The 27,833-nt window shown below is 49.3% G+C and overlaps 1 protein-coding gene across 2 annotated transcripts; it reads right to left on the bottom strand.

The window, feature by feature from the left end:
- Positions 1-616: 616 nt before the first annotated feature.
- ENDOD1 (endonuclease domain containing 1) lies at positions 617-27,833 on the bottom strand. 2 transcript variants are annotated; one of them, XM_044386502.3, is made up of 3 exons: positions 27,424-27,833; positions 5,745-5,795; positions 617-4,791 (listed from the first exon to the last, which is right to left on the bottom strand). In XM_044386502.3, exons 1-3 carry the CDS (start codon positions 27,721-27,723, stop codon positions 3,592-3,594), a joined length of 1,551 nt encoding a protein of 516 aa, XP_044242437.2. In that variant the 5' UTR covers positions 27,724-27,833; the 3' UTR covers positions 617-3,591. The 2 variants fall into 2 exon arrangements, with proteins under 2 accessions (XP_044242437.2, XP_026361097.2); XM_026505312.4 differs by lacking the exon at positions 5,745-5,795 and having other exon boundaries at positions 27,424-27,831.

Genomic DNA, 27,833 nt, shown 5'->3' with positions numbered 1-27,833 from the left:
TTTCTCACTTTGTGGGGGTTTCCTAACGAATAAACCAATAAATACCTTTATAATTTTCTATGTGATTCAGAATTAGTGAAGGACTAAGGCTTTGGTGCTTATTTACGGAGGACATATCACAAATATGTCACAAACAGCTTTTCGGAGGAAGAACATTGAACAGTAGTTCTAAGGCCTCTTTCATTGATCTCACCTTCTCATACAATTCCAAAAACATTTTTTAAAAAGATTTCATTTATTTATTTGAGAGAGAGAAAGAGAGAAAGAGCATATGCATGCACAAGCAGGGGGAGGGGCAGAGGGAGAAGCAGACTCCCCGCTGAGCAGGGAGCCTGACATGGGGCTCAAGCCCAGGACCCTGAGATCACAACCTGAGCCGAAGGCAGACGCTTAACCGACTGAGCCACCCAGGCACCCCCACAACATTTTTTTTAAACAAACCTAGATGTGAGCAGAAACCTGCTTGAGTTAATGTGGATAAAGAAGTAAATGGGAAAAAATAAAAATCACAGATAATCCCCAAAGCTCATTTCAACCATTAGAATTCTCCCCATTTGGATATTTTATGGTTAATAATATAGATAGGATGATATAGATGGATAAAGAGACCTGCTCATGAGCTGTCGACGATTACTTTATTGAGCATTGCAAGGTGCACAGCATTGTACATAGCCTGAAAATGTCAAGTTGACTGTTGTCACACCCTCTGTAAAGGCTGCCCTCATTTCCATGGTTTTGCGGGGTTCATCCGGTGCTCCAGGGAGCACGCTGCTAGGACCATTCTTGCAGCTATGAGCTGCACCGTGTGTTCGCCCCACTCGATTTCTGAACTCCTCCAAGACGGGATCCACGTGTTACTGATCTCTGCAACCTCGATGTTCAAATACACGTTTAACAGATGAATGACTGATGGAATGATGACTGCTTCATTCTAGGTCCTTCTCCCAACTCCCTAGTCTGCATTTAGGTGGAAGTACTGATGGTGAGAAGCCAACATTCAAAAGGCACAATGGAGGAGAGGAGTGTCCAAAGGCGTGGCTCATCCACAGACTAGAAATTAGCTCCATAATAATGAAGAGTTGACCTCCCCGGGGCCTGAGAATGTAACAGAGCCACAGAAAAATCTTCAAGCTAGAGACAGGGTTCATCAATCCAAATTCTCACCTCGAAGCCCAAAGTAGCTTGGGGGGAATAGTCCAGCCACCTGCTGGAGTCAGTTCCAGTGAATCAGGCTCAGCCAATCCTAGTGGTCCAGAGCAGACAGGCTCAGCCACCTCGCCTTACGGATCTATTTTGCTTTATTATCCCTTCCCAGATTTCACAAAAGACCACACAAGAATAAATAAATAAGACACTAAACAACTAGAAGGGAAAAAGAAAGCATTTTCAAATGGCTCTCGAGAAGAGGTTTGGATACCCTGTTCCTTGCATGGTGCCGAGCGGTTTAAGCTGCCATGGATGCCCTTTCTGGGCTTACCAGTATGCAAATACATACTGCAAGGGAACAAAGATTCTGCAGGGGGCAGGAAGCATGATGCTGTGCATGGACAGCTAATGGTTTCATCACATAGGCTCAATCTATCCAATTAATGAGTCAGGGCCTAGACTCTGTTTGAGGGATGATGGAGAAAACCCAGGGAAGCAGCTGAGTAGTAACGCACGCACCACATTATTTGACATCCCAGGTGTGATGGGACATGTGCGAAAGACCTTGGCTCCTGATCTGCCACGAGCCAGCAAAGAAACTAAAGGCAAGCCTGGTGCCCCCATGCCTCAGTTTCTTCATCAGTTGAGGGTTTGGCCAGACCACCCTCTGGTTGCTTCAAAGATTCCCTTCCTTTCATCCAGCAGGATTCTTGACCCATCAGTACCAAGGCAAACCCTCACCCTTCCATGTATCCCACACTGCTGAAATGAAGGGAAGGCCCACTACAGAGTCTTACACTCACAAACAGAAGTGTTGCTAAAATACTGTTTAAGATTCTTGGATAAATCGAGTGCATATCCCCCATCATGGACCAGACTGGTGTTCCAAATCCCCGACACTGTCTCACCAATTGATCTTCTACTTTGGGTACAATTCAATTATTTTTCTGCAAAATGGAACTCACTACATTCACCTTTCCTGTCTACCTACCCACTGGAAGTATTATTTCTCTCCATTACTCTCTCCTTGTTGCCTTTCTGGATCCCAGGTGTTTACAACTAACTTTCAGATGAATGGTACTCTACCAAAGGCAGTATTTTACACTAGGCCCTTTTCTACCTCACAGAAACTCTTTAGAACACTCAGAAAAATCCCAATGATTCCATCTTAGCTGTGGAAGGCAGAGCAAAGTTTGGAAGATTCTGCTTTCTCTTTCAGGGCAAGATTTAAAATAAGTGCTTGATCAGAAAAATAGGGATTAGCTCTCAAATCAAACTTGCATTAATGGGAGAGTTGTGTTTTCTAGCCTCAAGCACACTATAAAACTAGTTTTCGAAGACATGGTGATTCTTAATCAAGTTTATGCTTATATAAACTTAGATATATATGGATATGGATTCTTTTTTCTGAGATGGCTAGAATAGTTTTTTTTTTTTCTCTTGTGGCTTTTCTATATATATTCATACCAAAACAATCATTTGAGGATAGAGGTCAGAGTATTTTACTGTAATGGGTACTTGTCTGATGCGTAACAAAGATTGATCTAGAATGTTGGCGTGTACAAATTTTCATATTGGCTAACATGTCAGTCTTTGAGTTCATTCTTGTCAGCAGGTCAAGTTAATCCAAGCTTAGCTAAGGATGTTCTCAGACCTGTAACACCTACTCAGAGCAGGGCTCTGACCCTTGCACTCTCTTCTTTATACCCAAGAGGACTGTGCTACACTGTTCAAAGGGCAAACAATTTTTGCCCTTGCATTCTAACTTTGTTATGCCACATTTAACGCAAAACACTTATCATTGCCTAAAAGAAAAATGCAGCAAAATTCTCTTGGGAGGAAGAAAAAAAAAAAAACAACCCAAACAACCTTACAGGTCCTTGGAAGCCATGGAAAGCTAAGGGATATTAGCAAATTCTTTATCCCTAAGAAAGCTATTTCAACAGGGAAACAAGGTCAGCAGAGTTGGAGAGAAAGAGATGCAAATGAAAATGATCAACCAACAGCATTTATATAAGTTGTGCCTTATATCTCATAACAGAAACAAGATTCCTTTCCCATTCTCTCAGAAACTCTTCGGGTTAAGGTTGTCTTCTTCCTAATTCTTCCCTTCTCTGTCATTCCTAGTTCCCACAAATGAACACCAGCATATCTCAGGCGGTCCATCTAGTAGCAGAGCGAAGAAACAGTCTAGTGGTTTGGAAGTTTACCCATATTCCACAGATGACCTACACATAATCCCGCTCTCAACATCTCTCTTTGGTCAAGTCTAAATTATACCATTTTCCTTTGCAAAAACATGCAAATACCCCTACCAAAGGCCAAGATATAATGGTAGTTAACAACGAACAGAAACCCATTGTAAAGACAAAATATTCCAGCTTTTTCTGTTTAAAAAAAAAAAATCGAATTCACTGTAACTGGACCCTACTAGTTTTTTGAGTTCTATAACTCCCCCGAATTGTCGAAAGTAACTCTGTAGCCAATCCTCTTGCAGATACTAAAAATAACCTGAAACAGACTCCCCATAGTGCCAAAAGCAGCATCGAAGAGCAGAGAAATGGCGCCACCGAGGCCCACTGCAATGTCCTTGCACACGATCGGGGCTGCGCCTATGGTGTGCATGGGGAAAGTGGCCACGTCCACCAGGACTCGGACCGGAATGCCCAGAACGCGGCAAACGGCCTTCAGCAGACAACAAAGGATCCGGAGAATGGCCCTGATGATTTTGACCACGACTTTGAGTACCTTCCAGGGAATGCTCGCCAACTCTTCCCCAATGGCCAAGAAGTATGACATGGTGGCCGAACCCAAGCGGTAAAGGCAACTTTCTACGCCGTTAAACACTTGCTTGGTAAGAAACCAGAGGACCCACATAACGTTCTTCAGAATGCCTACTGCAACGTAATAAAGTAACTGGAACAGCCTGATGACTGGGGTGGCGAGGAAGCTCATCACCTTGCCCAGGAAGCTCCTCCTCTCCTCTGCCGGCTCCGGGGTCGGCGCGGACGCCGGGCCCTTGGTGCTGGAGAGGGGCCGAGCGCCCTCTTTCGTCTGCACCGCTCGCTCTTCGTCCTGCACTTGGTTAACCACCTCCAGGATCTTTTTCATCCTCTCCGTGTCCTGCTCGGTCCCGCCACAGTTGCCCTGGAACAGCCGGGGCTTAAAGGGAAGCAGCTTCTCGAGCTCTCCCACCATCACGTCCTCTATGACGTCGCCGTCCCGGGCGTGCTGGACAAAGCCCATGGCCCAGCCGCCCCCGGGCGCTGCGCAGCAGGCTGCCAGCCACACGGACGCCGGCACGGCCACTCTGTCCTTCAGCTTGCGCTCTGAGGGCACAGCGCCGGTGACGATGTACAGGTCTTCCCCGCCGGCGCACTGCGGGCTCAGGGCCCGCTCCATCAGGCTGTTGAGATTCCGGTACCACCGCTGCCGGAAGGACGGGCTCATCGGAGCTGCGTTTGTGAGAGCGAACGTGGCCACTTGGAGATCACTGCTCAGGGAGAACGGGTACAGCTGGCCTGTTTGGTACTCCGAGTCCTGGTAATCTGTGCTCAGGGCTTGCTTGCTTCCCAGGCTGTTCACAGAGGTGATGGCATCAGCCTCAGCGATCACCTCCTCGAGGTGGCTGGTGGGGTCATCGATCTGAAAGAAGAGGGCAAGTATTGAGATGCGTCCTGTTCACTGGAGAGAGGGTGCCCTTAAATCACTTGCACTTGAAGCCAAGGCTCTAGAGAAGTCCCCAGGGCACGGAACCTCCCAGCGCCTGGTTGTGGAAGGGCTTGGTTTTCGGGTGCACACACACTTCTTTCTAATATCCCAGGACCCTGGTGTTTGGAAGGAGCTGCCAGATAGACTGTTTCCTATTTTACTCCCTGTGTACACTCCGCCCCTCCTCTGTGGCAACACCCCTCCCCCTCACACACACACACAAACTGGGTATTACATTATGAAGTCACTCTACTATACCATTTGTAAAACATTAAATCCCAGGGTCTCATAATAGTCTGTTCACTGACCTCCACCGACAGAAATGCCCATTATGATTCCTGCTTCCTGTCTTAAAACCAGTTTTTTAACCTATGACAAAACTTTCTTCTGCTCCCAGGTTGACTAGTATTTCAATGTCATTCCTTAAAGAACCAGCTGAATTGCTAAATAAACTCAGAAAAACAGCTCCCCGACATCACCATGCTTACTTAGCTCTAGAGTACAGATGCGTGGGTCTTGGTAGGCTTCCCTTTCTGAAGGAATGTCAGTGTGTATGTAACTAAAATACCAAACGGACTGAAATAGTTTAAGAGTATTTGATTTAGAAAGTCTAATATATTCTTTGAGACACGGTCAGGTAAAGGGCAGATGTATTTTTCCATGCTCTCTGCAGACATAGTTTAATGATCTGGCTATTGCCATTATAGTAAATTACTGACAACACTGCTCCCTGAAGACAAAAATACGCCTATGATGTAAGAGGTAATTTCAGATTGCATTTCTGGTTATACTTGCCCTTGTGCACGCACCACTAACCTTACCCTTGGGTTTCCCAGTGGGACCTGTAGACGGAGGGACAGGTACAAAGCTCCCTCTGTGTACTCTACCTCCTTGCTGACCCGGTCCCCCTGGGCTGCCCACGTCACTGGATACGGTTCCTGCGTTTAATGGAAAATTTTTTTCTTAATCACAACATGCTAAGTAGGTTTTAGAAAAATGAACTCTCCTCCTCCACCAGCATCCTGCCCCATAAATAATCTTGTAATAAATTACTTTTCAAATTTAGTACCAAAAAAAAAAAAAAGGTTTCTCTCAATGAGTTAGTCCCTATACCAGACAGTAAAAGCTATTTAAACCCATGGGGTTTCTTTTTGTTTTGGAATTAAATGAAAGGAAACTTTCAGTTTTCCTGCCAACATGCATGTAAGAAAAAGAGACTGACAGAAAATTGCAAAGGAGGGGCGCCTGGGTGGCTCAGTCAGCTAAGTGTCTGCCTTCGGCTCAGGTCATGATCCTAGAGTCCTGGGATGGAGCCCTGCATTGGGGGTCCCTGCTCGGCAGGGAGTCTGCTTCTCCCTCTGTCCTTTACCCTACCCGTGCTCACTCTCTCTCTCTAATAAATAAAATCTTAAAAAAAAAAAAAGAAAATGGCAAAGGAGGACTGTAGGGGAAATATTCATCCATTCAACAGTATTTATTGAGCGTATATTACGCGTGGCCCGTGCTATAGAAGGGAGCATTCGCACTGGTCACCACCACCACCGCCATCACCATTTCTTGAGCACTATACATGCCAGGCACTCTTCCGAGAATTCACGTGTATTAAATCAGTAAGTGGCTAAGTCTTCACTCATTTATATGTACCCAAAAACTAGGTACTATGGTATTGTTACCACCTTTTGAGAAATAAAGACACTGGGGCACATCAAGATTAAGCAGCTTACTCTAGGTCACACAGCGAGGGGTGGCATTACCACTCGAACACGGCAAGTCCAGCCCCACGGCTGGTGTCCTGAATCACTGCTTTCTATGCCTCAAAACAGGCCTTCACATGAAGAAATGCACCATCTATTTGGGGAAACAAGACACAGATACAAAGTTAAGTAGGAAACCAAGAAAAAGATAACAGTGCCATGCAGGCTACGCTAAATGCTGCATAAGTGATATAAAGAAAAAGAGCAAATGGGTTTCAAAGGAAGGAAGGGCACCATGAACGCAGTCAAGGAGGACTTCTCACTTCTTGGAGAAGACAGAAACTGAGGTGGGATTAGAAGGATGTGCAAGACTTCGATAAATGTAGAGACACAGAAAGGTCAGTAAGGCTTACCAAGACTTCTATACCAAGGCATGGGGGCAGAGAGCAGCAGCCTGGGAAAATAAGATTCTTTCTCTCTTTTTAAAAAGATTTATTTATTTGAGGCGGGGAGGGGCAGGGAGAGAGAGAATCTCCAGCAGACTCCCTGCTGAGCACTGAACCGAGGCTGGATCTCACGACCCTGAGATCGAACCTGAGCTGAAGTCAAGGGTCAGATACTCAACCGACTGAGCCACCCAGGTGCCCCCGAAAATAGGATTCTCAGTAAGGAAAAGTGAAAGGCTGACTTGGAAAGGCTGGCAGGAAGCAGATTCTAAGTGATGTGATATGCAAAGAACTCATCATGGGGTAATTACGGCTACCAGTGAGTGCTCACGGCGCACCAGGCACCACAGAAAATGCTCCACAGAAAGCACGTTTTTTAATCCTAACAGGATCCCCATCACCTTGGATATGGCAAAAATCGTAAAACAGGTTTGCACAGGGCTACAGTTCGGAGAGCACTGCCCTGCCGCATCCCATTTACTCTTCACATAACCCCACGGGCGAGGCGCGGGGCATTACATCCATTTGATGCACAGGAAAACGAGAACTCACATAAGCAACAGGTGCGAGGTCACCCAGCATGTGATATGGCAGGGCCAAGGTTTATAGCCAGCTGCTCAGACTCCAGAGCCCCAGCCCTGCGCCAGCAGCAGCCCATGCCTCTGGGTGAGGAAGGGAGCACGAGGGCCACAGGGTGGCCATGCTGGAGGACAGGCGGAGGACAAGGGACACCTGGGGAACACAGATGGAGCCGCAGGAGAATCAGGCCCCTAGGGTCACGTCAGAAGTCAGGGGAGGATAGAGCTTTGGCTAGAGAGGATCAACAGTGTGGCACCTGCCGCAGAGAGGAAAGGGAAGGATGGAGACAACGACCAAAGCCGTTGATGATTTGAGAATCCTTAGTGAGACTTCAAAGGGTGATTTCCATGGATGGTTCAGGAAGGAAGGCAGATGGTGAGAGTGACTGGAGATGGGCAAGAGTGGACCGCAGACACAGACGGCTTGTTGAAGAAGTCTTTAGGTAAAGGCAGGAGATGAGCAGACCCTTCGCTGAGAAGCAGGGCTCCCAGGGATCAGCAAAGATAGTCTTCCAGCCCCCACACACGGCCCAGGGACAGGGACCTTGGGAGGGTGGGCTGCTAGGTGTCTGTGCATGCAAGGAATATTTTGGGGCTCAAAGGCATCTCAGGGGAACAGCGCCACTGAGCACCAGCCCAGTCCCTGAGGGTTTCTGGGCTGTGAAATCCATGCAAGCCTCAGGCACCCGAGTCAGCTGGTACAGATTCGCCACAGGGGAGTTTGTCACTGAGTGGGGAGGAGGAGCCATTCTGTCCACAGTGACAATGGTCTGCAGAACACGACTCCAAAGCTTTGGCACTCAGCAGCAGTACTCTGCCCCCTTCTTTCCTCCTTCCTCTTGTTCTCTTCTCAACATCTCCGGGAGTTCACAAGCACCTTCTCTGAAGCAGTTCAGGGGCCTGGCAGGTACAGGGGAGCCCCCTTAACACCCTTCCCGGTATCAAGACTGCACAAGGATTTTGACGAGACAGACAACCCCACAGGGCCAGAAGATCAGAAGGTCCTAGCCAAGACCTCCAAGACTAGTCGGGGAACTGGGTCATGGCGCAAGTAAGTGGCAGCAGAGGGAGAGTGTGCAGAGGCACAGAACGTTCCAGAATGCACAGCTGCACAGAGGCTTTGTAGAGGGCTGGGATGACCAGGTGAGGAGGATGAGAATGGGGAGACACTTATAACTAGTCACCAAGATCAGTTTTGAAGAGCACACACAATGGATTCAGCAGAAAGAGATATCGGGGGGGGGGGGGCGGTGGAGGTGTCTGCACATGGAGATCTGCCAAAATGCTGTGCATTTGCTGCTTATGTTTTTACAGACTGCAAATTCCACAGACACCGGGATCATCTCTCATACTTTTGTCTGCCTAAAACCCAGTGAAGACTCTGCATACGGTAGGTTCTAGGTAGATGGTGGCTGATTAGTATGTTGGTGCTCACAACAGCGCCGATAGCATGGGGCGGGGCGGGGGGGGGGGAGCAATGGGAATGGTCCTGGTAGCACATGGAGAAGAGTCAGCCCAGGATCAGGGAACCTCTGCTGAGAACACAGGGGAGGAGGAAAGGGTGCGTGGGGAGTTGGGATCGGTGAGTTCTCTGCAGTAATTGAGGACATGGAGGCAGAGCGTGGGGAAGGTCTGCAAGCCTCTGGAGGTCACGGTGCCAGGGAATTCAGGAGAGAGGCAAGGAAAGATGCTGGAAAGAAAGGGAGGCTCCGTGGAGGCCAGCCAGGATGAATGGGACAGGCCAGCTCTGCTTAGGCCAGGATTGTGGTTTTTGTACTTATCTTACCCACAGCCACGACCCATCCTCCAGGGACAGGTACGGAAACAGGATGAAGGGGGCAGGGGGGCCTTGGCATCAGAGGCCAGGTGGGCAGGGGCCGAGGGTGGCAGGGGACAGCTGCCGGCACTGCTCGTGAAGAGACTGCGTGCGTGCGCGTGAGGAGGAGGACAGGCTCAGGGCACGTGGACTGGGAGGGCTGGGCAGGAGTGGCCAGGTGTGGCCAAGGAGGGGAGGGACACAAGGGGACAGTTGAGTTGGGCAAGCTGACCACCAAAGGCAGAGTGGGGAGAAGTTGACCAGGCCCTGAAACTATGTTTGTCCATCTGTCTGCACCCCTGAGCTAAGGAGTGCGAGCGGGTGGCCAATGATCTCTGGGTCCCAGCACCTAGCCCAGTGGCCCTCCACATTGGAAGCGGTTGGTAGCTATTGAAAGAATGATCTCATCTAACCGCTACAACAGTCTTCTGATACACATCACTTCCTCCGATTTGCAGAGGAGAAAGAGAGGCTCCAGAGAGAACAGTCTGTCCTCCAGTCCTGCTCCAGGATCTGCCACATGGAAAAGGTGGTCATCTAGAAGGATCATCAAAATGGTTATAAAATGATCGGGAAGGGTAGAGATGCCTCCCCCAGGAGAATCTTAGGCTGGGGCTAGATATGCACTTGCGGGGCTGATTCAGATAAGATCCTATGATCAGGAGAGACCCAGTGGGCTCCTACCTAACTCTGTGGGGACAAAGGCTATTTCAGTTGGGGAGTTGTTTTATTTTCAACAAGAGTTAAGTAATTGAATGGGCTGAACAGTTGGTATTCCAATTGCGTTTCTGCCCTGAACCACGAGACACACACACACACACACACACACACACACACACACACACTGAAAAGATGCTATCATCCTGCTGCCCAAGCGATAAGAGGGCCCCTCCTTACAAGGAACCTGAGTGCCGCTGACAGTCGGAACATCAGATAATCTTATCAGACCTGGAGCGGCTGGTGCAAACAGGCCCTCTCCGTAGTCCACACAGGAGAATAAACTAGATCTGAGGCCTTGGGTGAATGCTGAGAGAATGAGCTCACCATGGAAAATACCCAGCCTGAGGAAAGAGTTGCCTTTCAGAAAAGGAGCAGGAGGCTGGTGGGACCACGAAAGCAGATGGAGGGTATTTGAGGGGGAATAACCCAGAAGGCCTTGCAGCTCTCAGGAAAGGAATAAATAGAGTTCCGACCCACCCATTTAAGAAAAAAAAAAAAATCCTCCCTGTTTGGCATCCAAAATATTCTTTATCCTCTTGGGGATAGAAACAGCTTTAGAAGACTTAGTAGAATTTTTTTTATATATATATTTTAATTCCTTTTCTTTCTTTCTTTTTTTTTTTTTTTGAAAGAGAAATGCAGGGCTTTCCATTTCCTGACCAGCCTCTCAGCACTCAGGCGGGCTTCCCGGTCCTCTCGGCCTTCCTCCCTGTGAATCACCCTTCCTCTGGGCCCCCACAGCCACTCATACACCTTCCTGCCATGGGAGCAGCGGGCATTTCCAGCTCCCCGAGCCCCAGAGGTGCAAAGACAACGGGGTGAAGGGTTCTCTCCTAAGTCAGGGGATGCCTGAGCCGAAGAATGAACACAAGGCTGTACCAGTTCCATCTTAGACTCTTCTTTCTCTAAAAAAAAAAAAAAAAAAAAAAAAAGACAATAAAAGGGAAGGATTAAAACCTGTAGCAACCTAAAGGGGCAATACCTGCTGGGAGGGGACACCTGAGGGGAGGCCAGCGGGTGGCCTCGGGGACAGACAAAGTCCCCACAGGACTCCTCTGGCTGCTCCTTCCCCGACAAAGCCGCCAAGTTTCAAACTCCTTCTGGGAGCCTAGGAAAGTGCACCGACTCCTTTAAGACCTTTCCAGAAGTGCAGTACCTTCTCAGGTTACATCATCCCCACTCTTCTTCGGTTTCCTTCCTCATTACTCACTGAAGCCTGTTTTCCACTCTCTACTCTGCTTTCTTTTCCAGAGCAATTATTCTTAGCATGTGACTGTGTGGTACAGAATTCTGAAAAGTCCGTTAAGCTGAGACATTTCCATTCCTAATTTTTTCCACTTTCTGGTGCAGACCAGATTAGAGATTCTTAGGTCTGGCTGCAGGTCAGAATCACCTGGAAACTTCAAATAAAATACGTCCAGGCCTCACCCCAGACCAATTAAATAGGAATTCTGGGGTCAGGAGAGGGCTGGGAATCAGGATGTTTTTAAAGTTTTCCCAATGATTCTAAATTGAGAACTCACTGGGCTACGTCTTCATCAGATTCTCATTTATCATGTCAGTCTCTGTGGAATTAACTCCTGCCCAGATGACCACTGCCAGAAATTAGTGATGTCTCTTTAAATCAGTAGTTTTCAAAATTCAGTTTGTATTAGAAACACCTTGGTCCTTGTTAAAAATGCAGATTCTTGGGCTTCACCCCGGAGATATATTCCGTAGGTGTGGAGTGGGGCTCAGAAGGGCATTTTTACCACCATCCCAGGTGATGCTGATGCCGGGGGGGAGGGGGGGGGAGTTTCCTGAACCCCACACCTAAAACAAATGTTTAAACCACCTTCCGGTAGTGCCCCAGCTGGGCTTCAGTGATTCACAGGATACCTGTGACCTGTGAGAGCATTATCCACAAATTGCAAGAGCTCCGATGAGAATACCAAGGGAGAGAACAAAGTATTATTGGGCCATTTAAGTCCATCACCTATCAGACCAGTTAATATTCGGATCATAAACCTATGCAAACATGGATTTCCTGCCTTATTCATATGTGGAATGAGAAGTCCATTTTTGCTATTTATACTCTTTTAAATATATCTCACTACTCTAACATCTTCACAGCATTCTATATTTCCTGGTTAAATGACAAGCAGGCATAGTCGTAAGCCGCCGCCCCCCTAAATTCCTCCAGTCTTTTCTCTCAAATCTTCCCTTATGTTCAACCAAAATAGGCCAATCTGTCCCCAACCATGCGGGTTACACGGGTGTCCTGTATATGCTTCCCTGGTTCCCTCTGCACCACCACCCGTGGCCTCAGGGGTGGGGGCTGGGAGCGCTTCCACCATTCCTCTCTGCTACTTGCATTCCACCTGGGGGCTCGGATCCAGCCCCAGCCTCACAGCCTCCAGAGCTGGGTGGTCCCCTCTAGCCTCCCAGATCCATCCTCCACTCTTCTCTGCCCTTCTCTGTGCCCCAGAAGGCTGACTTTTGGGGACCACATCATCTGAGCTCTCGTGCCCTCTGGCTTCTGACCAGAGCAGCCAGCAGAAGGGTGGGAGAGAGAGACTGGAGTATTTATTCCTTTGCTCCCCCTCCACCCGGCTGCTGGGGTTCAGGCTCCCGCCTGACCCCACAGGCTTGGGATGGTGACAGCTTCCTGTAAATGGCTAGGCCCTAGCAGCTTTACCATATCTTGTTAACTCCCTTAATTCTCTGTAAATAATTTCTTTATTCAACTCTGTTGGTTAAGCTACTTAGAGAGTTCCATCCGTTTCCTGCCAGGGCACTGGTTGATACAACCTTTAGTGCGTGCTTTCCCAAGATCGCAACTCGCCCAGTCCTGGGAGATTTATTCCACCTTGGGGCCTTTGCGGCATGAATTACACACAGAGTTGGTACACAGAACCGGTTCTGTTGAGTAGTGAAGGTCCCTCGGGTTGTCGAATATGGCTGCCCAGACTGGGCTCTCTCAGATAACCCCTAGCTATATCAGCCCTTGTCAGTCAGTATGCTATAGTCAACTTCTATTTCTAAAATAACTATTTCAGATACTATCTCTGAAAGAGCAGCACTTCTTACCACATGACCCCCTCCTACCCACCTCCTTGCCAGTCACAACCAAGGGATGGCCAATCTGGCCAGCAACCAGCCAGATGGCTCTCTCTCGGGTATTCAACCCAAGAAATTCAGAGACTGACAACACTCAGAGTGTGAAGGTTGCTACATGCAGTTTAGGGCTGGGAGCCAGGCTGACCCAAGGGAAAGCAGGAAAATCCTTAAAAGACCAGGAGCGTAGGATAAAGATCCTGAAGACTGTGAGACCATTTGGCTCCTAGAAGTTTCCCAGCTCTGGTTCCTTGGAAGCCTGTGTGTACTTCTGTTCCTATGTCTGTGAATCTACCAGTGATCTGTTACAACAGCCCAGCCCTTCACATGAATAAGCTTGGGTAAGCGTATGATTCATGCGCTAACAGCCTGAAGCATCAGGAGAACCCAGCAACTCCCCTGTGGGAATTGGGGCAGGAACCTTATAGGCATGGAACCTTCCAGACACCTGGATTAAATTTCAGGAGCAAATGAAGAGACAAGGCTGTCTTGGTTCCAGAAGTCTGGTAACAGACCGGAGGGGCACCCCCTGGAGCAGGATGAAGGAACTTCTACTGAGCTCCCCAACAAAGAATGCATCAATGGGCAAAGGACCATGGAGGGTAGTGTACGAGCCACTGAACTCCAAGAAGAAGCTGAGACCAGTCACAAAAAGGTAGCAATGGAGCAGGAGTATGTTTCTGGTTTTGCTTTTGACCAGCTCAGCAGTTTTATTAGAGAAATCCAGGATTACACAGGACTTTAGGGTTGACACTGGGACCTTTTTTATTTTTATTTTTTGCCAAAGGTGTGCACAACACTGACAGAGCACTGGTTTTACACCTGCTCGGCCTGCGCTGTGTTTTCCCATTTGGCTACCTGGAGAGTCTGACTTCTCCCTTTCCCGGCACAGGCCAGGAAACCATTTGAGTAATAATACTGAGGCAAACACAGGAGCATGGTGACCCTCAGCCTGGCTGTCTCCAAGGCAGGCATGGTCTGGGAAGCAAAGGTTACTTGTTCGTTCCACATGCTTAATGTATATGTGTTGGGTGCTTGGACACAATGCAGAGTGCCTTTTGCATACACTGTCACACCGTCTTCCTAACTTCCCCATGGAATACAGACAATTCATTAGTCCCATGCCATGAAATTCAGTAACATTTCCAAGGTCACACGGCTGGTAAATGACAGAGTTAGGACCAACCCGATTTTGTCTCTCTACAAGACCCACTGTCTTAACCATTCTGTATGCTTGCTCAGTGCTTGGTCCTTTGAGGCTAACAGTCTAGTAGGGGAGAATTCAGCCACGCTCACAATCTGCCTTCCTGACTTAAGTAACAAGACACCTGCAGGAAGGGACTGGGTCTTGCTCCAGGGCCAAGTCTGAGACTTCTAGTTCTTGGCTTGGTGCTGAGAACTCAATAAATGGTTTTGATGTGGACGAGAATGGCAATACCGATCACAGTGTCCATCAGCAACTGGATGTTGACTACTCCTTACTCCTTAGCAGAGCGAAAGTTCGGGACCCGCTGACCAGGAATGAATAAGTGAACGAGCAGATAATGAACAGGATGAGCTTGCTTCAATTACTGCAAACCCCTATAATTCCATGCCTCCCTCTTAAGCCACAGTTCACCGACAGAGAACAAATTTATGACACACTCTGGTCTCTGATTGTGACCACATTTACAATTACATGAATGAGAGGAAATACTCAGGCACGGGCCTGTGGCAAGAATGGAGGAGCAGCATGGGGCCCAGCACTGACAGCAGCAAAAGCAACAGTAACTCACCTGGTCCGGAAGCCCCCGGGCGTGGACCCACAGCCTGCGATAGAAGCACTGTCAACCCAAGTACGGAGTCACCCTCGGTGGAAAACTGGGAAAGGCTCAAAGCCTGTCTCCACACAAGATGACAGCTATGAGAAATAGCCTTTCTCTGAAGCCAACTGACAAAATTTACCCCTCATTTTGAAGATCATTAGAGAAGGGGACTTGACAGCCCTTAGACCTTTTCCCACAGCATAATAACTCTTGCTGTCAGGAAATGGCTTATTTGCTTCCAACCTAAACCCTCCTTGAACCATTAAATCTTACCCTCGTGTCTTCAGCACAAAAGAGACAGCATGTGCTTCTCAATGTTGTGTAATAAATAGGATGTGAGGTTAGTAAATTTGCCCTCAGGCAAAATCATTTCCATTTGTTCAACCTTTTCTCCCAGGTTTTATGAACGTCGCTCTTATTTTTTATTTTTTTTTTAAGGATTTTACTTATTTATTTGACAGAGAGAGAGGGAGAGAGCCCAAGCAGGGGGAGAGGCAGGCAGAGGGAGAGGGAGAAGCAGACTCCCCACTGAGCAGGGAGCCTGATGCAGGGTTCGATCCCAGGACCTCAAGATCTTGGCCCAAGCCAGAGAGAGATGCTTAACCGACTGAGCCACCCAGGTGCCCCGAAGGTCACTCTTATTCAAGTTCTTCTAAATGTGAAACTATATGGCAGCAGGGCTTAGGAATAGAACCAGATTAGAAATGGGGAGATCGGTCAGACTGGCTTCCTGACTTTGGGCTGGCCAGTGAGTGCCCCAGGAGAGGACAGGGATCACCGTTGCTTAGAAGCAGCAAGCGGGAAGAAGGTAAAATTATTTCAGGTCACCCATGAGTTATCTAGACACTGACTTGAAAAACATGATGAAGCAGACTTTGCATTTGAAGGCCCCAGGCCCTCTATTTCTTTTCTTTTCTTCTTTTCTTTTCTTTTCTCTTTTCTTTTCAAGATTTATTTATTTGAGAGAGAGAGCAAGAGCAGGGTGAGAGGCACAGGGAGAAGCAGACTCGCCCCTGAGCAGGGAGCCCCACGTGGGCCACCATCCTGGGACTCCAGGATCATGACCCGAGCCAAAGGCAGACACTTAACCTCCTGAGCCATCCAGGCACCCAGGTCTTCCATTTCTAAATTAAATAAATTATTTCTATATGTGCAAATTCACTCATCAAGAGCCCCTTCACCTTCCCAGTCCATGGGTATGATGGTTCTTTGAGGGGCTTGTTAGCTGTGGCTCTGGGGTCCAAAAGGGTGCTGAACCTTGTTGACTAGAATAAAGAGTCTGAGAGCCTACATGCCTCTCTATGTGAATAGAAATTTCTGGAATGTTAGCACACACACATACACAAACTGTAAAGGTTAGCTATCTGTGAGAAATGAGATCTTTCTCTTTATATACTTCTAAAATGCTCACGTGCTCGCTTCGGCAGCACATATACTAAAAAAATATTTTTACCATAAGCATATATTACTTTTATAATCCTAAAAACCCTTAATATTATAAATGATGGCCATCATTTATGGGTTAGTTGAAAATTGTCTGCGGGTCCAGATCTAGGGCTGCCGGGGTGCAACAGGACTAGGATTGCCCACGTTTCAAATTTCACTGTTTCTGTTCACTGCATATTCGCTAAGTGCCCAACACTAAGCAACATTTCATCACTTACGAAGCACTGGCACGAAGCTAGACCAGGGGCTGGCAAGCTACAGCTTGCGGAGCCAAACCGGCTGACCACCAGTTTTCATAAATCAAGTTCCCTTGGAACACAGCCATGCTCATTCATTTACGTATTATTGTCTGGGGCTGTTTTTGTGTGAAAACAGCCCAGCTGAGTAGTTGCATCAGAGACTTTATGGCCACCAAAGCCTGAAATACTTCCTATTTGGCCATTTACAAAACACGTGCGCTGGTCCCTGTGTTAGAGAAGGAGGCTCGGACAGTGAGCAACGGGAGCCCTGTACCCTCCCTCGTGGAACTTCGAGCCTTGCGGGTGGCACTCAGTCAGTCATACAAATATAGGTAATAAGACACTAGCAAAGAAAAGTGAGGTCTGGTGCTCCTCGAGGGTATTCTGGGCAGTTGCCCTATTCTGGAATATCGTAGAAGACAAAAAAGCAACACAAAACAGCAGGTACGTAGGTCCTTGACAGGAATTAGAAACACAGCAGCATCACCCTCACAGGAATGAGCCGAAGTGGCCGGAAGTAAAGGCCTCGCAATGTGTGGCCCCAGATAAAGCTGGGTGGGGGCGGGAGACGCACATGCGGGACTCTGGAAACCACGATAAGGACTTATCTTTACAGGAGGAGAAATGGGGAGCCCTGGAGGCTTTCCAGGGAGGCTGTTAGAGGCACCATGGGATTGACGATCTGAGAGGATTTCTCTGGCTTCCCAGGGGAGTAAGTTTAGAGACGTGGGTAGGAGGGATTAACCAGGGGGGAAGCTGTTTTGCAGAGGCCTAGAGGAAGATGAGGGGAGCTTGGACCTCCAAGTGCAGACGGCAGATCACAGGGGGGAGGTCTGTCCAGTGAAGGTGATGCAGCGCGCTCAGGAGCCACCCCGAACGGTGCGCTTGGCTGTGAAGGAGGCATCTGTCATCACGGGTACCATGGCTCCAGACACAGTAGAGACAGACACTCCAGAATGAGAGAAGACCCATTGTGATTCATAAGCTCTCCCTTCCCTTCCCAGGCTTCCACGCACTCTGAGAGTATGGTGGATGACCAGTCTTCCAGAAACATCAACAGTGGCCATTTCCTTACGTGGCCCTGTTCAGTCACACGTCCTGGTCAATTCACTCAAAACACTGATGTGATGTGGGTCAACTTCTTCCCTCAGTTATGAATGTTAAAATAATGATAAGGGGACTTCCTGAAACCAATGCTACCATCACCCAGACACAGCGGGAAGGCTCCTTTACCAAGCTGGGTGGATGCCAGGTTACCTAGGACATAAGGGCAAAGGTAAGAACTTGTATGGGGAAGGACGTCAGTTTACGAACAGTCATAAAGGAAAAAGGAATTTCTGTACTTTCATGGATGTGGGGTGTGCTGGGTTGGAGTAAAGGCCCTCTCCTGGTCCCAGGTATGAAGTTTCAGAATGTGCTGGGTTCAGCTGCCTTTCCTATGCTGGGGACCCAGGCTGGGGGCAATGGAGGGACTCTTGAGCTCTCTAGGCTGAAGGATGGATGAGTGGGTCCTCTCTGCTCCGGAGGTGGGGCTCTGGGGGGTGTGGTGTGCTTGCACCAGCACCCCTCGGGCAATTGGCACCCGGTCAGGAGCTGGGCTCTCCTCAGGCTCCTACATGGCACCCAGCCCACTTGCAGCCACAACAGCTCCACGCCCCTACAGATGCAAGAGCCCTCCCTTATCCGGGCCACACTCGCTGAGACTCAAGGGGACGATCCTTGTCACTTGACAAGAGTTTTTAGATGATCCACCACCCCCTCCCAACCCTATGGAGGATGTCTGTTTGCATGAAGGCCGCAGGAAGTGCTCACGATGGATTCGAGCAGAGCATGATTGCAAAAGGGAGGCGGCAGGACCTTCAGCCCAGCACAGTACTTACAGCTCCTGTCACCTGCTGAGGCTCCAGCACGAGGGTGCACCTGGGGGCCGTGAGCATCCACGGTCATCGGCACATGGCTGTGGGGCTAGGACCAGCTCTGGTCTATAAAATGCTGATACATGAACATGTGAGCTTTGCAAAGAGGAGCTTCACTCAGGAGAGGTCAACAGGAGCTCCGCTGTGCATGAACAGCTGGCTAGGAGAGGCGGCTGCGTGTGCCCTCTGACGGCAGAGAGCCCCGTCCCACCCCTCCTAGCCGGGCGAGTAGGGAGGAGCAATCCACGCTCTCTCGGCCTCAGTAGCCTCCTCTGTCCAAGGAGGGTAACGACAGCACCCGTTTCCTAGGGCCGCCGTGAGGATTACGTGAGCTCACACGGGAACACAGGCCTCGAAGGGTGCCCAGGGTGGTAAGTACCCAGTGAGCTCTCAGCCCCTACCCGAGCGCCGCTGAACACGGAGAGGCATCTCCTACTCAGCACGGCTCACACACTCTTCGCGATCCTCGTCTTGCTCACGGCCACCCCATCCTTCCAGTGGTTCTCGCCGACGTCCTTGGAGTTGTCTGCGACTCCTCCCTTTCTCTCACTCTCGGCTCTTCCTTCAAAATATACCCACAACTAGACTGCCGCTCCCCGTGGTCCAAGACACCACTGTCTCTTGCCAGATACTAAAACCTCCCATCTGGCCTCTCGGCTTTGGCCTTTGAACCCACATAGTCTGTTCTCAACGCAGCAGCCAAAATGATCCTGCTAAAATGTAAGTCAGACCACACCCCCTGCCCCCCTGCTGGAAGTCAGCACAGTGGCACCCTGTCTCACGTGGAGCAAAAGCCAAGCTCCTTACAAATAGCCCAGAAGCCCTACATGGTCGGCCACCTCCCACCCCACCTCTCGGACCTCATCTCTCGCTGCTCTCCTCATTTATCCTTCCCTTGCCACATCGGTTTCTTCCTCAAACATGAGGAACACTCCTGTCTAAGGGTCTTTGCACTTACTGTGCTCCCTGCCTGGAACATCCTTCCCCCAGGCACCTGTGTGACCGGCTTTGTCACTTCCTTCAGGCTTGTACACAAAGTCACCTCCACAGTGATGCCTTCTCTGAAACCGTTTGGAAACGTCACCTTTTCCCTGACAGCTCATCTCCTCCTGCTTTGCTTTATTTTTCTTCTTACCACTTTCACTAACATAATATCTTATGTCTTTTGTTTATTTTATTGCCTGTGTCCTCTATTAGAGAGTAAGCTCCACGAGAGAAGGTATCTTTGTCTGTTTGAATTACTGCTCGATTCCCAGAGCCTAGAACGGTGCCTGACACATAGCAGATGCTCGAATAAATATTTGTTGATTTAAGGAATTAATTGATGAGAGGGCCCAGGGCCTTGTTAAAGCACCAGGTGTTCCTGCCAACTGAAACTTAATCAAAACTCAAAACCAATCATCCCTAAAATTAAGGTACAAGTCAATTGGAACATGTACTTTAACTTTTATTTTCAAGCACTATTTCAGCCACCTGTTTACTCTGCAAAATGAAATGTACCCATATTTTTCATGTTGATTCAAAGTATGGGACGTCCTCAGCCTGACCTCTTGGGATGGAGCCGCACTCTGCCCGGCACTGGGTCAACAGAAGCATGACTGGAATACTAATGTTGCTTCTATATTTGGTTCATGCCATGAGTCGGTTTCTTTTTTATTTCTCCTTCCTTTCAGTGGCCAACTAGATATATCAGCAGGCAACAAATTATGGCTGCCACACATGCCACGCTCCCTGGGGCCGATAGGTTACACGGCCACTGTGGAGACATGATATGCGACTTGAAGGGGGAACACGTTCTTAAGCGAACAGTAATTCTAGGAGCAAGACCAGATCATGGGAAGCAAAAGCTACTCGCAAGGGGGAGGATTTATTTTCTTTGTATTTTCACTTGTACTTTAAAAGTTTCACTGACAGTTTAAAAGGAAGAGAAATTTGAAACCCAAAGAATAAAATCTCTATTCAGGGAAAGCTCCATTGAATCACCATGAGCTCGTAACTGAACTAAGGATACTCTGAAACGGGGATTTTCAGAATGGTCCATTCCAAAGCAAAGCCACGAATCATCCAAAGACCTAGATGAACTCAGTATAATAAAAATAAACTCACAACCCTAGTCAGTCAGTTTGGAATCTGGAGAGAAAATACAAACACCGCTGCTGGAAGACCTCACAATTGGTTAGAAAGGACACTAAGAGCTTGGGAATCGGCAGCCATACCCTCCAACTCAGGCTCTGCCTCTAGCCGCTGTGTGACCGTGGGTAAGTGGCTCCACCACTCTGAAGCTCAGTCTCCTAAACTATAAAACATGGGTCACAATAGCTAGTACATGAATGAGTTAATTTGCAAAGACCCTTGTACATAGTGAGGGAATCACTGGTGCCGGCTCCTTTCCTGGACTGTCCAAATTTCAGTCTGAACTGAAAGGATGCTGTACAGAGATGTCGCCGCTGAACTGTTTCAGGACAGAACGGCCCTCAAATGTTCTGCCAATGTAGGGCAAGCCCCTTAACTTGCTTTTGAGAACAACCACAAATCAAACAGAGGCACTGAATTCAAAGAGGAAGAAAAAGCCAGAAGAGGAGAACAATGCAAGGAAAGATAGCCTGTGTGACTCGCGCTGTTGCTATGTGCACCCCAGTAAGGAAGACACTGTGAGTGACTGACTCGGGAATCATTCTTTGAGTCAGCCGCTTCCCAGACTCAGCCAGACTCAGCATCATACATTGCAACGCTATAGCTCACTGTTTCTTTTGTGACAACACACCTCCTGATGACTCAGGACGGGGAGGGTGGAGGGATCTCTGGCACCAATTTTATTTTTGTTCTTTCAATCACCTGAATCCATCCATCTATCCCTGTATCCATGCAATCTCTCACCACAGCTCTTTCTCAGCTCCTGTTGTGTGATGTGAAGTATATGCCTCGTGTTTGAGAACATACTTAGATGGAGGGTTTACATTTAGGAGAGTTGTAGAATTGTAAGGGTCACCTGTCTAATCCAACATTCCATTTGCAGGTGTGTATTTGTGTATGTCTTACACTGATTATAGCATGTGACTCTTGATCTCGGGGTCGTGGGTTCAAGCCCCACATTGGACGCACAGCTTACTTAAAAAACTATATTTTTTAAGGTAATAAAAAAAGGGCGGCTGACTCAGTCAGCAGAGCATGTGACTCTTGATCTCAGGGTTGTGAGTTCAAGGCCCATGTTGGGTGTACAGCTTATGTAAATATTCTTTTTTTAATGTAATAACACCAGGGCACCTGGGTGGCTCATTCAGTTAAGCGTCCGACTCCTGATTTCAGCTCAGGTCGTAATCTCAGGACCATGAGGTCGAGCCCTGAGTCAGGCTCTGTGCTGGGCGTGGAACCTGCTTGGGATTCTGTCTCTCCCTCTGCTCCCCACTTTCCATACTCTCTCTCAAAAAAAAAAAAAAGTAATAACACCTATCAGAGTAAGACTTTAATAAGGTAGATACGTTAATATTTCCTAAAACCTTACCATATTCCAGGTACTGTGCTACACGTTTGCGTGTGTTCCTTTGGTCGTTTGTCACAACTACTATATGAAGTCAAACACTATTGTTGCCTCTAATGAACAGATCAGAAAAGCAGGACTGGAAGAATTTAAGGTCATATAGCCTATGAGCAGCAGAGCAGGAGGTCTGAATTCAGGTCTCCTAACCCGAAGGTATGTATCAGAATTGTCCTGTTTGCTGCACAGGGACTAAAGTGTATGCTGTCTTCTATGTATCTGTTCCCTGACACAGTGAAAAAGGGACTCTGGCAGAATAAAGGCCTGACAGTTTCGGGGTGTGTGTAGGTGAGAGGCCACTGATGGAAACTAAAGATCCAGAGCTTAATCAAGCTTCTAACTGGTCATCACTGCTCACAGGCATTTACTAGGATTTGAAATATGGCCTCACTGGGCCCTTTAGGACAACGCTTTTGTAGTTAATCAGAATCTATCCTTTTCTCCAGAGGCTCTGACACCTAAGCAATATTTATGTGGCCAAATTTGTGATCCCACTTGTCCTACTAACTACTGGAATGAGAAATGAAGTAGAAATTAAGACCCCCCATACAAAAGAAGAGAAAAAGCCCTATGGCCACTAATGCAATGGATCCACTGTGAGTTCAAAGTCTCTCCATGATGTAGTCAAAGAGCACTGGACTAAGAGCAAATAGTCATGAGTTCAAGTCTAAACTGTGTGACACTGGGCACATCACCTAACCCCTCTGAGCCCATTTCCTCCTCTCTACAATGAAGACAATGATAACTACCTCAGAGTATTTTTGTAAGATTAAATAAGTGTAAGCTGAACATGAAGCCAGATCCATTCAGCATTCATCTTTATAAAATGGTAGAGGCTTAGATGATGGCCTCTAGCAGAACTGACAATGCATTTTGGTAAGCCATCACTGATACCTTCTCCAAAAATTCTTCCATTAAACTAGAAAGGAATTGAGAGACTAAAAGGTTTGAGGCTCCCTGTACTAAACCAGAACCCAGTTCTCAGGTCTCTGAAGCCTTGACTAAAAACCTTCTGAAGATCTCCACCGTGCTAATTGGGGAACATTTTCTCATCTTTTTTGCCTTTTCCCCATTCTCTCTCTCTCTCTCTCTCTCTCTCTCTAAGATTTTATTTACTTATTTGACAGACAGAGAGAAAGAGAGAGAGCATGAACAGCAGGGGGGAAAGCAGAGGGAGAGGGAGAAGCAGACTCCCCACTGAGCAAGGAGCCCAGTGAAGGACTCGATCCCAGGACCCTGGGATCATGACCTGAGCCAAAGGCAGACATTTAACTGACTGAGCCACCCTGGCGCCCCTCATTCTCAATTTAAAGGTGACCGCATTGCACATAAAGCCTACAAGAGCCTGCTGTTTTCTCTGCTTCCTTCAGAGTTCTCCTTCTGTCCCTCAGAAGATCCCCTTTAAATTCTTCTGGTGTGGGTGGACATGGGATCCTGTATCTGACACCAAAGAGCTGTTGTCCAGAGAAGAGATCCAAATCGTTTGGGGTCGTTCCAAAGGCCAGAGCTGGGACTAATGGGGTGGACTTCGAAGAAGGTTCCAGCTCTGCATGTGGAACATGTTTGTGTTAGGGGCTGGCCGCTGAAGCGCCAGGAAACCTCAAGCACAGCATCTCACCCACTGCTGCTGACCCAACAGCAAATGATTGTATTCAGCCCTTGTTGATAGCCTGTGTGTGTGCCAGGCACTAGGAACAGAAGCATGCTGAGTGAGGTGCAGCATTCAGCTCTCAAGGGCTCACACTGGGGAGACTGATATATAAGCAGATACTTATAAAACAATGTGGGGACGGGCGCCTGGGTGGCTCAGTCAGTTAAGCATCTGCCTTCGGCTCATGATCCTGGGGTCCGGGAATCGAGTCCTGCATCGGGCTCCTTGCTCAGCGGGGAGCCTGTTTCTCCCTCTGCCTGCTGCTCCCCCTGTTTGTGCTCGCTCGCTCTCCCTCTCTGAGAGATAAATCTTAAAATAAATCTTTAAAAAAAATAATGTGGAGAGTACATAAAGAGCAATTATCAGAGTACTGAGCAGTGGCGCTAAATCAGGTGGGCAATTCTTTCTAGAAGAGGTGACACTTCGGCAGTCTTAAAGGATGGAGGAGGGGGAGATGTGAGGGGCAAGATGGGGCGGTACAGAAAGGGGATTCGGGGCAAAAGGAATGAGCATGAGGACAGAAGCAGAAGCGAGAAGCAGCACGGCTTCTGAGAGGCATGCCAGGCAGCCGGGTAACGCTAGAACAGAGAATGTGAACGTGCGGAGGAGTGAGAAGCAAGGCTGGAGCTGGAGCCAGGAGCCAGGAAGTGGAGAGCCTTGTAGACTGCATCCTGCAGGATGGACTTGGTCCGGTGGGTGCTGGGCAGCCAACACCTTCGAGGTTTTAAGCCCAAGAGTGACTAAGTTTCTATGATCTTCAATTGTGGTGTTTTTTCCCAAGGGAAACTGCAGGACAGCTGTGAAAGCTGCTCAACTGGGCTGTGGGAGCCCCCAGGGCCAGCGCAGCCCTGCCTGACTCATCACTCAAGGCAAGCTCCAAGCTCCTTTGGCTTCCCACCTCTTCCTCCCCTGTCGGCTGGGCCTCTTGGTAAAGCTGACTTCAGAGAAAGGTGATGTGGGCACAATGCTGCTCAGCATTGCAAAGTGCTCTGAAGCAGCCAGAAGTCCATAGTGAGCCCTGAGCATCCTTCCGCAGTGGGGACCTTGGCTGGGAGGCAGGCCTCGGGATGCAGGCTGCAGGGGTGGGGGGAGGGGGGTCAGATTTGCTGCAGTGTGCTCCAGAGCCCGCCTACATCTCATCTTGCAGCTTTTCCTCCCTCCCTCCTTCCTTCCCTCCCTCCTGATATCCTCCAGCTCCTGACTGACTGACTTCACCTGAGGCTGGGGTGGGAAGGAGGAGGACACGAGCACATCGTGCAGGGAAAAACATCTGTCACCATTCTGACCTCCCCAGCTGGGAAATCTGGCTCCTGTCCTTTTCCAAACACTGTTCATCTCCCATCTCAAGCTGCCATTTGGAACAATGCCCCTCTTACTCCCCATCCTCTTTTACCTCTCTAGTGCCATTCCTCATTTCCTGCCCCCAGGGGCCCAGGGTCTCCTCTGCCTCTGTGACTTGGTTCTGTGCCCCCCCCCCCGAAACTTGCTCCTCTGTGACTCCTTCGTAATTGCATCAACGGCTCTGCCTCACCAGGCCTTTCTTGATAATTCCTTCATAGCTGCCCTCTCCCTTCCATTATTCCCCTGAACACTTGAGCAGACTGTCACCTACATACTTCTACAGTTTAGTAGTGCCAACCACTCCCCACACACTAATCCCTGAATGTGCACTTCTCACTTCGGGTGTTCCCTCCAAAACACCAGGAGGCTTGGAACGTCCTCCTCCTTTTTGTCTCTCCTCTGAACTCTGCCTCCTCCTCCGGGCACAGCACAAATGTCATCCTGACCCTAAGGCTTTCCCCCCTCATCTCCAAGAGAGATTAAATCTAATAGGGCTTTGTTTACCTTTATTAAAGTATGGGCTTTGCTTACGTCCTAATAACAGCTAGTACTTATGTGCCAGACATCTCTCAGAGAACTTCATCAGTAACTCATTTAATCCTCAAGGCCACCCTGCTATTAGCTCCAGCATAACCTGCCCAAGTTTACAGCTAGTCAATAGAGAAACATTCTCAAACACACACGGCTTGGCTCTCATTAGTTGGTCTGCCACTCTCCACCCAGCATGCTTCCTCACCTGTACACCAGGAAGCCTCAGAGCCCAAGAGCTACCCTTTCTTCTCCTGTACCCTAAGTGCCTGGCACCCAGCAGGTGATTACTAAATGTGCTCATATTCAACTGAAATTTAGCATGCATTCCAGTGTCTTCCTCACATGTATGTTCTGTCTCCTCAAGCCGTCCAGGAGATCCTCAGGGAGAAAGGCCTAGGTCATCTGTATCTTGACAGGCCCACAATCGTGATGCATAATGAACTGAGGGATATGCAGAGAGCTTGAGGGGTGCAGGTGGGGGCAAACTAATTATAGATTAATATATGTCTTACGTGTGTATAATTTACAAAGGCTTTCTCACACATGCCTGATCTCCTAGGTCCCAACATCAAGGTGAGGGCTCTGGATTGGATGCGGACAGGAAGGGAAGAAGACCGAGGTGCAAGATGGCATGAGTCCCGGCCAAGCTCTTGGAGCTGGAAATATCTGGATGGCATTGCAGGGATTATAGCCCAGGGTTCTGATTGAAGCACCTGAAAGCCACAGTCTGTTCACCCATGTGGTTTTGGCCAGCTGTGGCCATCAGGCATAGGTGGGCTGAGTGAGTAGCTCTGCTCCCTGCCAGGGTGGCCTTGGCAGCTGGGGCAGGTACAGGCGATCATGGGAGGCAGGTGAGAGGTGGAGAATCCACCAAAGGGGAGCCCAGCTGGCTCTGCACAGAGGCGGCCGGCCAAGCAGAGGTGGGGCAGGGTTTGTTAAGGCAGGTTCAGCAGGGCCTCTGGGGACCTTCTGCACTGTTTGGTCACCCTCACCAGCCAGTACAGAACAGTCACGACATGGTTTCCAAGTGGTCTGATAATACAGATATGAAGAATCAGGTAAAACTAGTTTGCCCTTCCCAACAGTTGGAGGTAGTCAGTTTCCCTACCATTTGTAACTATCCCATGGCATTTCTAAAAATATGTACCTTTATCGTCCTAACTGAACAGAACTTCGGGTCGAGTTGAATCTATGTCCTGTGCACAAGGAGCCTTCAGGCTCAGATGCGCTCTGCAGAAGAGCAGCTTTTCCATAGTAGGAAGGGCAGTGAACTTCTAAGCCAAAACACCTGCCCCATCTTACCAGCAGACTTCCACAAGTCTCTTCACTCCCTGGACTTGACCTCCTCTTCTGCAAAATGGGCATGAAAACCCCCACCCACCTACCAGGGCCCAAAGAACTGTGGCAACGACCTGCGCCAAGGCCTGTGGGCTTCCAGCCTAGGCTTCCGCTGATCTGAACTGTCCGCCTCACGCTCCTCACCGGTCAGGAAATGAATGAGACTTGCAGATGTCTACCCCGAAATGTAGGGACCACGGGGCCCCTGCGGCTTAAGCGGAGGCTCGTGGATCACCAAGTCCCGACTGCGGCATAGACAGAGGGTGCGGCGGGTGGCTCGGAAACCCGGGGTTCCTGACCTGGCCCCGAAGGCGCGGGGGCTGTCCCTTCCCGCCTGCTCCCTCGCGACGGCGGCCCAAGCGCCCCCCCGTCCGGGGCCAGCCCCACGCCCGGACTCTGGCACAGCTCGCTCACCTGCGGCTCCACCAGCCAGCGGGGCTCGGCGCCGGCCGCCGCAGGGCGCGCGGCGCGGAACGCCGAGTACACTGGGATGCGGTCCCGGAGGCTGTACAGGGTGGCGAAGCGCTCGGCGCCCTCGAAGCGCTGACAGATCTTCACGTGGGCCTCGGCCGCCAGCCCCGCAGGCGGGGTCCCGGCGTAGAAGAAGCGGTCGCATTCACCGAAGCCGGCTTCCTCCTCGCCCACGAGCCGGCCTTCCAGCAGCCTGGCCAGGGCGAGGAGGCTGCCCAGCGCGAGCCAGCGCGCGGGCCGCATGGCGACCTCTGCGGGCTCGGCGAGGCCGAGCGGCGGCCGGCCGGGGGGCGCGCGGGCTCTGCTGGCCGGGCGGGAGGGGAAGTCGGGACCCGGGCGCGGCGCGCTGCGGC

This window comes from Ursus arctos, unplaced genomic scaffold (genome assembly GCF_023065955.2).
Source record: "Ursus arctos isolate Adak ecotype North America unplaced genomic scaffold, UrsArc2.0 scaffold_22, whole genome shotgun sequence".
NCBI lineage: Eukaryota > Metazoa > Chordata > Mammalia > Carnivora > Ursidae > Ursus > Ursus arctos.
This window is presented reverse-complemented; position numbering and strand designations above follow the sequence as displayed.